General features: G+C 37.9%; 1 protein-coding gene across 1 annotated transcript in view; it reads left to right on the top strand.

Annotated features, from left to right (window-relative positions):
* Window positions 1-14,636, top strand: part of ascc3 (activating signal cointegrator 1 complex subunit 3) — a 66,632-nt gene that overhangs the window by 31,490 nt on the left and 20,506 nt on the right. Inside the window, exons 15-29 of the mRNA XM_087805456.1 lie at window positions 2,593-2,784; window positions 3,070-3,294; window positions 3,597-3,716; window positions 4,557-4,721; window positions 4,976-5,062; window positions 6,191-6,367; window positions 7,378-7,603; window positions 7,677-7,831; window positions 8,321-8,419; window positions 9,192-9,360; window positions 10,123-10,343; window positions 10,440-10,525; window positions 10,836-11,002; window positions 13,705-13,850; window positions 14,031-14,151. Of these exons, the coding sequence (XP_087661582.1) occupies window positions 2,593-2,784; window positions 3,070-3,294; window positions 3,597-3,716; window positions 4,557-4,721; window positions 4,976-5,062; window positions 6,191-6,367; window positions 7,378-7,603; window positions 7,677-7,831; window positions 8,321-8,419; window positions 9,192-9,360; window positions 10,123-10,343; window positions 10,440-10,525; window positions 10,836-11,002; window positions 13,705-13,850; window positions 14,031-14,151 (2,356 nt within the window). The remainder of the gene's footprint in view (window positions 1-2,592; window positions 2,785-3,069; window positions 3,295-3,596; window positions 3,717-4,556; window positions 4,722-4,975; window positions 5,063-6,190; window positions 6,368-7,377; window positions 7,604-7,676; window positions 7,832-8,320; window positions 8,420-9,191; window positions 9,361-10,122; window positions 10,344-10,439; window positions 10,526-10,835; window positions 11,003-13,704; window positions 13,851-14,030; window positions 14,152-14,636) is intronic.

Here is a 14,636-nt window from a genome sequence, read left to right as displayed (position 1 = left end):
AGCAGTTTAATAACTATATTTGCATTGATGTCACATACCCGCGCTGGTGAAGCAGACACTGCTAACAGCAGAGCTAGACTAGATTCAGACTAGATTATTGGATTTGTTTACATAATTCGTGTTGTTCTAGTATATGATTATACTGAGTGTTCTTCTTTTATTTCCATTTTTCTCAAAACCTTATAAATCTTAAAACAGGGAAGACTCTAATAATATTTTTATTCGACTGGTTTATTCTAAGTGTTAAAACAATTCACAATCGCTTAATAATCTTTACACTTGCAGGGTTGTTTGCACTTTGTTCCACATTGTCAGTCCTCGTATTTTTCTTTCACCAACTTGTCAACTTCACAGACCGTCTACTTAGTTTTAAGGTTATAGGGAAACGCAGTTAACAATTTAACTTTTTTTTTCTTTTCAAAATCCTGATAAACATCAAACTATTTATTTGAATAAATACCAACTATGTCATTCTATATGTTATTATTGTGGTGAAACCTTTATTAGTATGTAGTGTGAAAGGATGGTGTGAGGACTAGTACATTTATAAATTAATTGATATATTCCTAGTGGTAACACAAGGGAGCAGTGGAGGTATCAGGGGATGATAACTTTGCTGCAGAGGAGGATCTATGAACACTGAAATTTAAAGTCGAGTGAGAGAATAAGACGCAGAGTTACAGTAATGTTATGGGTTACAAATCTATATATAATGTAAATTTAAGCATAATTAGGTTGCAAAGGTTGTATTTGCAGATATTATTTTCAAATTGAAGAACACATTTTTGACATTCTGCAATATTGAAGAACATTGAAAAAAATATATATTTCTACCACTGCCTTCTCTCTGAATCGTTGTCTTATCTACAGCACTTAACATTCCTAAAAGATAAAACTATAGAGGACAAGAGACACCCTGTGGTCACCAAGGTTATTGCATACATGTTTTAAAGTTAAATCTTCCTTCAAACACAAAAATTCAGTTCAGTGGCCAATATATGCATTTTGTTTTTCATGTCATAATATATGTTAGATGCATAGATTTACTTAAACCACTGACGCCGAGATGTGAATATACAGTGCAGAAGCACCAGTATACATACGAACAAGACAGAATCGGGACATAAAATAATAATAATAAAATGTACAACAGAATAATACGAGCGATCAGTTACCAGAACATCTAGAGACAGCAGATAGTTTTGGGCTGTCACACATGAAGCAGCATCACCTTAATTTATTCCACTGTAATTCTTCATTCCCTGTCCTGAGACGTGCAGCTTTCATGTCACTGTTTGACAATACGCCGAGACATGCTGAGGCTGTTGATTGCCAGGGCCCCTGGGACACCGTAATACAGTGGAAGGCTCATTAACGTCGGTGCTTTGCTTTCTTTTAATGCTATTTTTAAGAGTCCGTTCTGCCACTGCCACTTTCATTGTGTCAAATACACGACAGTCTGTCAGAAAGCTCAGGTAGTTTACTCATCAACAAAAAGGAAGCGGAGCTCAAAGGCTTGCACATCAAACGCCACTGAGCACATGCATTTAAGCAAAGGAATAAAAATAAACATTGTTTTCGTAAATAGTAGGACAATGAGATGGGACTTTTTTTGTTTTGTCACTCTTCTGTAAAACTTCTGTATTCTGAAAATGTCTCATACTTTAGAATGAAATGCATTTCTTTATGTCTATAGATGGAAAAAATGCAATTACATTAATAAGCATCGATATTGTGATTGGAGTGTATTTGTAAAATAATACAGTGTAAATTAAAACATGACTTGTTTAACTGTGACATCGATATAATACCGTGATCTAAGATAACATGCCATTTTGGACCCAGGAAATGAGTGTCTTTACATCAATTTCGCATCCAAATAGATCATTCACTTGATATAATATAACCAACAATCGATCAAAGTCACAGTCTAACCGATGTCATTTTTAAGAATCTTGTCTCTTCTGTAATTTAATGAAACAAAGTTTCTCAGAACGAGTCTTTCCTCTATTAAGATTCACGGGTGAGACTTAAAAACAATGTTTCCTTTGTCTGATAGTGGGTTACCAGGACCCCCAACCCGGGCCAGCCCTGGGGGAGAAAGGTTAATAGGCAGGCAGCTTGTTCACCGGTCGTCTAACCATGTGGGACCTTGAGTTTCTGTTGCACTGTAAGTGCAGTAAGAGTCCACTAGATGGCGTTCTCTGCACTATCCTTTCTTTTAAACAACTGTTCTAATGAAACATCAAATAATGTTTAAACTGATGGCGCCAAATACTGACCTTCCAACAACATGACACTGCTTCATGAAACTTCATCAACCCATAAATATGATAAACCTGTCAAAAGGTCAAATAGCCCTTGATTCCCCAGTGGATCTCCAGCGATTCCCTACTGTCATCCATGGTCTCTAACTTTAGACAATGACTGAAAAAACAGAACAAACTTCAAGTGTTTCAGGGTTCATATCGTAAACTCTGCCACAATGACTCAAGGGGTCATGCACATGGTGTTAGGGACCCTCATGCTTTTGAATTTTGAAAGCTCTATGTTTCCTTTAACCTACATTTTCCTTTTGTTTTTGTTTGTTAGATTAATCGCTCCAGAAACAAGCAGATGAGAGAGATGTTTCCTGAAGGTTTCGGAATCCACCACGCTGGGATGCTTCGCGCCGACCGAAGCCTGATGGAAAGCATGTTTTCAAAAGGCTACCTGAAAGTTCTGGTCTGCACTGCCACCCTGGCCTGGGGAGTCAACCTGCCGGCCCACGCTGTCATCATCAAGGTCTTTCTTACCCACTTTGTGTATATTGATATCTAATGTCATGAATTAACAATAATAATAATAAAGGTGAAGACTCGCCAGTATCCATAAATTACAAAAGAAAAAGAAAAAAAAAGCCCAGAGTTTTCTCCTCCTCGTCTCATCTTTTTAAATAGAACCCGGTGTTTGATGGGTTAGTGCCGCTTATCAGGCTAGTCATGAAAGTGAACCAGATGTTTAATTATTAAAGGCATTTCTAAACCAGTTCATTTTACACATGATTGTTAAACTTCCATTTTTTTTCAGGGCACACAAATCTATGATGCCAAGCGCGGAACTCTGGTGGATCTAGGAATCCTGGACGTGATGCAGATCTTCGGCCGTGCTGGCCGTCCACAGTTTGACAAATATGGTGAAGGCACCATTATCACCACACATGAGAAGTTGAGCCACTACTTGACCCTACTGACCCAGCAGAACCCCATAGAGAGTCAGTTCCTGGACAGCCTGGCCGACAACCTGAATGCCGAGGTCAGTTTCCATATGTGCTAGTGGGTTAAACTATTGACTGAAATATGAACTGCCTACAGCTGAGGTGGGAAGTACGGCTGCATACATAGAAAGCATGTTCACTCGTTTCTCCTTATGCATGTATTTAGTAAAAAAGTAATGCTAAATATGTTATTTATAGTTTCCCCATTTTTCTTGTATTGTTTGCACCTCGCCGTAAATTGTCCTTACAGGGGCATTGCTTTTGAAAATCAGGATTGTAGTTTCAGAAAATGACCTCTAGATGGAAGTATATGTCAGCCGAGTGAATTGTTTGTTTACAGATCGCCCTCGGAACTGTCACTAACGTGGACGAGGCTGTCAAGTGGCTGAGTTACACTTATCTCTACGTCCGCATGAGAGCCAACCCTTTGGCTTACGGCATCAACCACAAGTTGTACCAGGTCAGTGGGTTGTTGATTTTTTTGTTTTTTTTTAAAAAAGCTCTTGCATGCTTTCAAATAGGCATAGAAAATTGGAAATGTCCTTCAGTTTGGACTTTCAATTTATATTATACAGTATTATATATGTATATTTATAGTGGGGCAAAAAAAGTATTTAGTCAGTTACCAACTGTGCAAGTTCTCCAAATTAAAAAGATAAGATAGGACTGTAATTATTCATCATAAGTATACCTCAACTAGGAGAGACAAAATGAGAAAAATAAATCCAGTAAATAACAATAGTAAATAAATACAGGTGTGTGATTTTTCCGGTATAAAATATTTTCTGCTACCATGCCCTTGGTGAATAATAATGTTAATGATGATTTCAACAATTTCAACTGTTTGTTAATGGACTTTCCAAATAGTGTTTAATTTAAGGTAAAGTAAAATGCCTTATACAGTACTATACGTTTCATATATATATATATATTAATTGGATACAGACTCTTCAATTAAATGTATTTACTTATGTTATCATTGGCTTCAAAAAGTATGTCTTGTATTTAAATCACAGAGTTGGTTAATTTCAATCCCTTTCTGTGCCAGAAACATTCTTAAATATACTGTATATGTAATTTTCTGTCTATCACGACATAGAGAAATAAGGTAAACATTTTTTTTTTCTTAAGTGATCAATTTATTGTTGATTAATTAAACAGAAAAAAAATTGGGATGGTACATTTTTGTGAGGGAGCAAATTTGGGAGCAAATCCTTCTTGAATATAATTTTGTTACAGTCTATTGTAACAAGTGAGTTCAGCATTTGTTCTGCAGTGAATTTAATCATCTTGGTTCCAGATGGATCCGTCCTTGGCACTGTATCGAAAGGAGCTTGTGCTTGCGTCGGGCAGAAAGCTGGACAAGGCAAGAATGATCCGCTTTGAGGAACGTACCGGCTACTTTGCCTCGACCGACTTGGGAAGAACTTCCAGCCATTTCTACATCAGATACAACACTATCGAGGTAAACTTGCTTCTATAATCCTAACACGCAAAAGAATGAAGCCAACATTTGTAATTACATAGGTGAGTATTAACTCTGAGGACAATTGGAACAAAAGTTGCTCTGGCTTTTTAAAATGAATCAAAAAATAATTTATAATTTCTCTGATTTTAAGTCATACTGCACAAACCTCAGTGTTTTCGTAAAAGACTGTTTTAGATGCTGCTTTTCTACCTTTTTGAATAAATTCTGACTGACTTTTTCTGCTCACACAGACTTTCAATGAACATTTCAACTCTCAGCGCACGGAAGCTGACATCCTCAGCATTGTCTCCAAGGCCGAGGAATTTGAACAGCTAAAAGTAAGTGTACTAAGGTTTGATTTTAATATCCATGTAAACGTTGTTTAAATTGGTAAATATATAAATATTAAAAACAACATTTTTTTTAAAATTTTTTGTTACTTTATTTTTATTGCACATTTTCCAACATACAGACACTGAGATATGAAATTCTGTCTGCCATTCACAGAAAAACCAACAATTTATAAATAAAAATGTAGCAAGAGAATGTTTGAATTGCCAGATAAAGAAATACATAAAAGATATTATAAGGTGAAGAATGTGAAATAAAAATAAGACCCCAAAACAGTCACCCTGGAAAGAAAAAAAAAAACCCTGTGGTGTGTCAATATTTTCTACATATATTGTAAAGTACATTGAAAATAAAAATACATCAAGTCCATTACTCCATAACAACATCAATCAAGGTAGTATACGTTCTTGTTACACTTGACTGATAAATACAAATGTAATTTAATTTTAAATTCAGTCCAGTCCTTTGTACCACTGTAAAAACAACATGTTTTTAAAAACACCCTTTTTTTCACTGTGTTATTTAATATGAAATAATTACTCAGTACATAATGAATCAGTGAGACTCTCACAGACAGCAAGCCATGAAGAAAGGACTTCTCAAAGATTCTCTCACAGCAACAGCTTGTATTTAAACGATTGTTATCTCACTCCCAATGACAACATTAAGGGTAAAAGTAGTTACTCCTTCACGGAAGGTGAACGCGAAGAGATTAATTTAGTTAATTCGAAAATTGTTTTTATTATAATTGTTGTCATTTGTGTTGATTATGATGGTGATACTACTTTTTTAAGATAATTTATTTATGTATTTGTCAGAAGTCAAACCCTTATTATGTGACAGTTTTACCGGGTCCAGTTTAGTTTGTATTTTCATTTAGGTCCATTGAAAAGGTTAACAATTTGTCATTATTTTCATTTAATTCAATTGTATTTAAAGTATGAAATCACAGAGACATCTCAAGACACTTTGTTGCAGTCACTGACTCCTGCTACACTGTGTTCCCCCATCAAAACCTCATACATCCACAAATGGGACCTAGCTTTAACATGGTGTCCTTTATGTCAGAATGTGGAAAATAGACTTGGTTATGTTATGTGTGTGTGTTTCTTCAGATTCGTGATGAAGAGCTGGGTGAGTTGGAGAATCTACTCTATGACCACTGCAAGCTTCCAGTAGCAGGAGGTGTGGAGAATGGCTACGGCAAAGTCAACATCCTGCTCCAGACATATGTCGGTCGAGGGGAAGTGGACAGCTTCTCACTTATCTCCGATCTTTCATATGTGGCTCAGGTTGGTCAAGAACTTTAACATCCACTTCTACTACAGAAACGTCAAAAACTTGTCACAAATATCGTATTTTCCGGACTATAAGTCCCTCCGGAGCACAAGTATCTCCAGCCATAAAATGCATAATAAAGAAGTAAAAAACATATATAAGTCGTACTGGAGTATAAGTCGCATTTTTGGGGGAAATTGATTTGATAAAATCCAACACCAAGAACAGACATGTGATCTTGAAAGACAATTTAAAATAAAACTAGAGGCAACAACAGAATAATGTTACGTTACATGAAGTGAGAACTAACAAGTTTACCAAACCATCCGTGTAACTCCAAATAACTCTTCACCCTCGTGTCACTTTTAAACAACTAACTAACTCCGGAGGTAGAAGATGCTTCCTCTTCTACGTGGAAATGATCAACACAGGCCTAGAGCGCCCTCTTGCGGTTTAGTGTGAAAATAACATGTGAAATGATATACCGCTAATAATGTGTAATAATTTCACACTTAAGTCGCTCCAGAGTATAAGTCCCCGGACAAACTATGAAAAAAAACTGCGACTTATAGTCCGGAAAATACGGTACTCTGTTCTAATATGACTAATGCAGCAGACGACTGACTGGTCAATTAATGCCACTGCATTGATGTATTATTCATGTAGCATTGCATTGCATTGTGGGTCATATACCGCTCTGAAGTGAGCATCGATTTTTCTCACCAAGTTCACTTCTGCTGTTCTAAGAAATGGAAAAACTTGTGGCACGTATTCCCCCAAGGGAAGGAGCTTAGGGGAAGTAAGCAAAGGCACATATACCAAGTGTTTAAATACAGCCAGTGGCTCTGTCGTTTCTGATACTGTCACCCAATGACCTGTAAGACTTTAGGGGTCTGGCATTGGCTAATTTAATAATCCACGTTATCGTTCAAAAAGTAGACTCATGTTTTGTGAGGATGCGCACAAGAGTGTGTTTCGATTAGCACTGATGAGTAAAAATATTCTCTTGTCATATATTTTGCAGAATGCTGCCCGAATCCTCCGTGCCCTGTTTGAGATCGCCCTGAGGAAGCGGTGGCCAGCGATGACCTACAGACTCCTCACCCTCTGTAAGGTGGTCGACAAACGACTGTGGAGCTTTGCTCATCCTCTTCGACAGTTCCCCAACCTGAGCCACATCGTGCTGAATCGTTTGGAGGAGAAGAAGCTGACGGTGGACGAACTGAAGGAAATGAGAAAGGATGAGATTGGTAATCAAATCTAGACCAGTGTTTTTTGTCCTCAACAACAACACCCCTTAAAGGCCGAACCCCCTGCTTCCAGGTCACATGCTGCACCATGTCAACATCGGGCTCTCGGTTAAACAGTGTGTTCACCAGATTCCATCCATCACTATGGAGGCCACCATACAACCAATCACACGCACCGTTTTACGGGTTCGTCTGGTTGTTACCCCAGACTTTCGCTGGAATGACCAGGTAACTTTTGCAGCGAAAAGGAGAGGTTTTGAAAATTAAGCGAGGCGTGATTATCCGCAGAGGTGTGGGTCAATTTAAAATGTCGGCTTCTGTCGTCCGATTTACTTTTGTAGATGTGAAATCTTGAATCTTGAAAAGATAAAAACACAAACAACATGTGATTTATTTTAAGACTAGGAAGGTCAAGAGTTTCTTGGTTAAATTGAATAATCGCAACATTATCAAAATTATTATATATTAATTGAATTAAATCTTTCATCATTATGAATGTATACACTTATATTTGTGTATTTTAAAGTTTCATTTATTTTAATTCGAGGTTGAAATCTTTTGTTGATAGTGAAAAAAATATAAGTAACCAATCATGTTAAGGTACCAAAAAGTAGGATAGAACGGACACGGAACAAGACTAAGGAAGAAAATTGCTACTTGTGCTACTGTTTGTGCCTTCCTAGTTTCATATCGTATTCCGTCCTATGCCATTCACAGGTGCATGGTTCGGTGGGTGAGCCATGGTGGTTGTGGGTAGAGGATCCCATCAATGATCACATCTACCACTCAGAGTCCCTGCTGCTACAGAAGAAACAGGTAAGTGTGCAGCGACAATTTAAGTTAATGAAGACTTTGTTCACATTATGTTAGAAATGTGAACATTGGCCATTGAAAACCATTGTGGATCCCACATTTGTAATACAGGGTAATTTGAAAGTGCTTATTGAAGTTAAACAATGTTTGATGGGTGGGTGTGACTTTGAAGCCAAACATCTGCAAACACACACCTGGCAATTAAAATGACTTTTAACCTTTCTCCTTCACCCCTTTTACCCCTCTGTAGCACTTTGAGGTCATGTATGATGAAGAGTGCATTGTTAATAAAATGTATTATTATTGTAATTATGGTTCTCATTAATTAGCATAAATCCCTTCTCATGAATAGTCAGTGATCGCCATATAAGCCTATCCATCCTGTTGACCTATCAGTCATGGAGAAAACACAGACACTTATGTTGAAGTGCTGTTATCTAATGTCAAATAAACTTGATTGCGGTCTGACCGTGAAGGTTCTCATTCATCCATGTCATGGTTATCCTAGTGATTCAAAAGTGAGTCCATGGGACTTATTATGGTCTGATAATCTTGCCTCTGTAGAACATAGAACCTGAAACGTATATCGTTTCACATGAAACTAAAAGCAAAGGAAGGCATACGCACACGGACAACAAACCCATAGGAGGAGTGATCTCCCAGTACAACATTTTGCTCAGATTATTGGTGTTATTTTGTTATTTTTTTGTCTTTCAAAGGCATCTGCGTTCTTGAATCTACACGTTCAAGTCTTTTTCCTGTCATATGCATGTAGGTCGTAACAGGAGAAGCGCAGCACATTGTGTTCACCATCCCGATCTTTGAGCCACTGCCCTCCCAATACTACATCAAAGCTGTGTCTGACCGCTGGCTCGGTGCCGAGGCCATCTGCATAATCACCTTCCAAAACCTGATCCTACCTGAGAGACACCCACCGCACACAGGTGAGTTCATATCAACAATTCATTTTTAATGGAATTATGGAACATGAAACAATATGAAAATATATTTTATAATACTCATTATTTTTGTTTTTACAAAACTATTTTGAAGGATTTAAGCTTAGTTTTTAAGGATCATCGAGCTATACCATCCTTATACCCAGATTAATGTCAGGAATGCGGAAGCGGTGAACCCAAAAGCGATACATGCAGTAATTCTGTAGAAAGTCCAAGTCTTTAATAAATAAAATAGATCCACAGGGAAAAGTTCATAAGCAGTCGTATATTATACGTACTAGAACGTACCAGATGATCCGACGATCCAAACGGGAAAAAAATGAAGGCAACAAAACGGAAACTGAGGATGGTGCAGGCTTCAGAGAGTCACTGGCACTGAAGAAAAACAAATCACAAAACTAGAATTGCCAACAGAAAGCGCTGGAAAATGAGTCCAGGTAGCACTAGGAAGTATTCCGAAGATTGAAGAAATCATCAAGCAGTTACCAGGTCATTTGACGAGATCCACTGGCGATGCTTTCGGTGAACCCTCGTTCTTTTCAGCGCCGCTCCGTGATTGCTGCTGCAACCCCTCCTCTGTCAACAAAAAACACAAACGAGTCCTGGAAAAATAACACTCAAAATAAGAAAATGAGGACAGAACTATGACAATATATTCTGGACTGAAGATTTGAATCTTAAATTCAGATGATCATTTTATGAATTTATATGAGTGTGTTTATCTCTGGTTTACCTCACTCTTCCCAGAACTGCTGGACTTGCAGCCACTACCGATCACGGCCCTGCAAAACAAGGAGTACGAGAGTCTCTACAAGTTTACACATTTTAACCCCATCCAGACTCAGATATTCCACACTCTGTATCACACTGATTCCAATGTCCTGCTGGGGGCGCCAACGGGCTCAGGAAAAACCATAGCAGCAGAGATTGCCATGTTCCGAGTCTTTAGCCAGTATCCAACATCCAAGGTAGTTCCATTTTGGTCTTTGCACATGCTTGCTAATTAATGACTGTACAATTGTTTGGATGATTTCTAACAAGATAGTTTCTTTTGTGAAATGCAGGTGGTGTACATTGCTCCTCTGAAAGCACTTGTCAGAGAGAGAATTGAAGACTGGAAAGTCAGAATTGAAGAAGGACTTGGAAAAAAGTGAGTTTAACCCAATATTTGTGAAAGTATTTATTGTTTGTTAATAGTAAGCTGTTTTTTATTGTAAAAATAAAGAAGAAAATGGCTCATATTGAGATTTATTTATGTTTTAAATGCAATGTGAGGAAAAAAGTGATTGCAGAACTTTTTAAATACATAATTAACCGTCTGTGTTGGGGTTTTAATAAAATATTGTTGATCAATTTAAAAACAGGATGATATTGTATCCAGGAAGCGCCTCTTTAGCTGCCGATGTTATGCAAAGTGCATTAGTTTTTAGGTCTAACTGAAATGTTGATGATGTCTTCAGAGTGGTGGAGTTGACGGGTGACGTTACCCCCGACGTACGCGCAATAGCACAGGCCGACCTCATTGTCACCACCCCAGAGAAGTGGGATGGTGTCAGTAGAAGCTGGCAGAACCGAAGCTATGTACAGAAAGTTGCCATTCTGATCATTGATGAGATCCACCTCCTTGGTGAGTTTGAACTAATCTGGTTTGTATACGTTAACTTATTTTTTAAGTTTGTTTAAGAACTCTGCAGCGAGAATTCTGACCCGCTCTAGTAGAAGAACTCACATTTCTCCGATCCTTAAAACTCTTCACTGGCTTCCAGTTTCTTTCAGGATCAACTTTAAAATTCTGGTTCTTACTTTCAGATCTATTCATGGTCAGACCTTCCATCAGTGATCTGATCCAGACTTACACCCCAGCTCGGGCTCTGAGGTCTGTGGATCAGAATCTACTGATGGTTCCTGAACACGGTTCAGGACCAGAGGAGAGAAATCCTTCCAGACTGTTGCTCCTAAGCTTTGGAACGATCTTCTCTCTCTTTGCGCTTGATGGATCTACTGACTCCTTTAAGAAACACCTTAAGACGTTTCTATTTGTTCAGGCTTTTCCTTGAATTTCTGGAACTCCTGTGTTGTTCTCGGTATTATCTTGATCTTTAAAGTATGTACTTTTTTGAGTATTGTTTTGATTGTCTAAGCGCTTTGTGACCCTGGTCTCGAAAAGCGCTATATAAATAAATATTACTTACTTACTTACTTACTTATGAAGCATGTCTTTAATTTACTGATCTTTAATTTGATGCAGCTGCCAAAAATCTTCCCAGTGCCGTACTCTTGCCGCATCTCCTTAATATTTTTTTTTTACAAATGTCTGCTTTGTATCCAACACTTTTAAAAATAACAAATGGTTTGTAAATGCCCCATCCTCAAAACTGTGATGCTCACCAGTGTCCAAATTGCTCTTCTCAAACTTCTTTTTACTCCCATTATTTCTTTTTAACAGTTATAGATGCTGTTTGTATCCAACCAATCAAAACAGCTTAGATAATTAATACTCGACTCAATCACATAAAACTTGGATTGAATCACAGTCTATGGCCCTAAAACCTTTAGAGCTGGAATTCCCTCAAATTCCCCAAGCCAACTTGAATGACTCCTCTGAACGCCTTCAGAGAAATGGCCACTTGTTCCCATGATTTTGTTCTTTTCGGTCACTGCCCAGCGTTCATGACCATAGGTGAGGGTAGGCACATAGAACGACCGGTACACAGAGAGCTTTGGCTTTTGGAACCACACTGCTCTTCAAGGAAAGCTACATTATGTGGCCAGTTTCTTTTTATGAAGTCACCCCATCACAAGCTATTTGGTCTGAGAGGTTGGTAATTATGTAGGTAAGAAGGTTGCCCAACTTCCCCAGATGCCTCATATGTGTTCTCTCAGTAGTGTAATCTCTACTCCACCCTCAAGTCTAGTGGAGGTCTTAAATCAGTGAGCAGAGAAGCAGATGGAGTGCATGAATGCTCCTCCCCAGGTTCAACCCTTTTAGACTCTGGGACTCATTCATTCCTTGTACCACTGACATCTTTAAGAAACATCTCAAGACGTTTCTATTTGTTCAGGCTTTTCCTTGATTTTCTGGAACTCCTGTTGTGTTATCAGTATTATCTTGACCTTTAAAGTATATACTTTATTGAATATTGTTTTGATTGTTTAAGCGCTTTGTGACACTGGTCTGGAAAAGTGCTATATAAATACAAATTACTTACTTACTTACATTAAGCTGTATAACTCGTGAGTTTGGGGGCAGAAATGGAGTGAAAGCATCATGTATTCTATTCTATGTTAATCATTATATCCTTTTTCCTTTATATCCTTTTCTTTGTATTATTCTCTTTTGATCTATGTTCTTATTTAGATATATGTTCTTTATACTTGCAATTTGTCATCCCTTGCACGTTGTTCTTTGTTTGCACTTTGTTCTTGTTCTTGCTTTTATGATGTCTGCTGTGACCTGGAAACTCAATTTCCCGAAGCAGATCTCCAGAGATAAAATAATAAATAAATAATAATAAAATCAAGCAAGCAATCAATCAATCAAATGTGCCAAAGCAAGAATCAAAACAACGCTAGAAGAATCTCAGGAACTCTATGTGCTGCTTGTACTTCCTGGAACCAGTTAGAGGCCAGATCAAGCAATGACAAATGTCACCAAACTACACAAAGACCATGGACATTGTGGGCCCACTCCAACCTTCAGAGGAGGATTCGGGCTTTAAGAAACGCAGACATGACAGACTTCTCAATCAGAGCGACTGAACCTGTTAACAAGTGCATTATCAAGAAGAAGAAGATGGGTGTGCCAGGGGGTTATGATTGAGTGGTTGAGAGGAGAATCAATTGGAGCAGAAAATAGAATATGGAGTCTACTATTTGGAAACCGACATTATTTGTCGGACAAAAATGTGCTGGTCAGACTCTTGAGTAGGTGGACAACGAGCAGAGGTGTCACAGGCTTTGAAGCTTGTTCTACTCTTGGATTACTGGACTCAATTGTAATGGGAGTAAATGGGAGGTCAGGCCCAGCAGAAAATCATCAAGGAGCTCTTTCTGCTCAATGATTGACTATGGAGGAAACATAAAGAGACCGTATGTGCCGCCATGGAGCTACAGGTGTGAAACATGCCCAGGTCTGATCAAAAAAAAAAATCACAGCACCAACTTGATATAGAGTAACTTATTTTAATAAAACTAAGATGGCAGGTAGTAGTATAATGTTTTTAACATAAGTTAATAAAAAAGTTGGAAATGTAGAATGAGGTAGGGAAGGATAATTTCTCCTGAATATAGGTATGATTGTTGCAATTGGTGATATTCTTGTCATTCCAGGGGAGGATAGAGGACCCGTGCTGGAGGTGATCGTTTCCAGGACCAACTTCATCTCTTCCCACACCTCCAAGAGTGTCCGTGTCGTGGGTTTGTCCACCGCCTTGGCTAACGCTCGAGACCTGGCGGATTGGTTGGAAATTGGACAGGTTAGTGGATATGATTTAGAATGATTATTATTATTATACTTAGTACATTTACAGTATGTAGGAGCTATACTTAATTTTTACTTGCATTTGGAAATGTTCCTGTTTTTTTTAATCTCAGAACATGTTTGACAGTTGAAGTCGTCCTGACTTTCTACTCCCTCCCTTTGATTTGTTCAACAGACGGGTTTGTTTAACTTCCGACCTTCTGTTCGACCTGTTCCACTTGAAGTTCACATCCAAGGATTTCCTGGCCAACACTACTGCCCCAGGATGGCCACGATGAACAAGCCCACCTTTCAAGGTACATCCTTACAGCACTTACCTGTTTTTATAATTGTCATTATTGCCTTGCTGTTAAAGTACTTATTTCAGATATACTGTACATAATGGACAACTGACATTAATAAGAAAAAATGTATTATTAAAAAGTTATGCATTTTGTTTATTTCTTAATGCACAAAACCTTCAATTTTCCTGGACTTGGCTACTGTTGGTTCATGGGGGAATTAAAAAGGCTTAAACTTTAAAAAGGTTTGACGTACTTTTCAATTGAAAAGTTTCTGTATATCAAGAATGTAAAGAGCGTGAAAACATGCAGACATTCTGACTGACAATTTAATATGTTTCTCGGCTTATTTTTTATAATGTTATGAACAAAACTTATAGTCTACTCTATAATCTGGGTGATTAAACAATCAGTTCCTTCATCCCACAAGAAAGAGTTCTCATTCTAACATGAATAAATCTTAAGTAAAAGAGAGATGGATTTAATTTGTTATTGTTGTT

The sequence above is a fragment of the Callionymus lyra genome, chromosome 13 (assembly GCF_982586985.1).
Source record: "Callionymus lyra chromosome 13, fCalLyr1.hap1.1, whole genome shotgun sequence".
NCBI lineage: Eukaryota > Metazoa > Chordata > Actinopteri > Syngnathiformes > Callionymidae > Callionymus > Callionymus lyra.
This window is presented reverse-complemented; position numbering and strand designations above follow the sequence as displayed.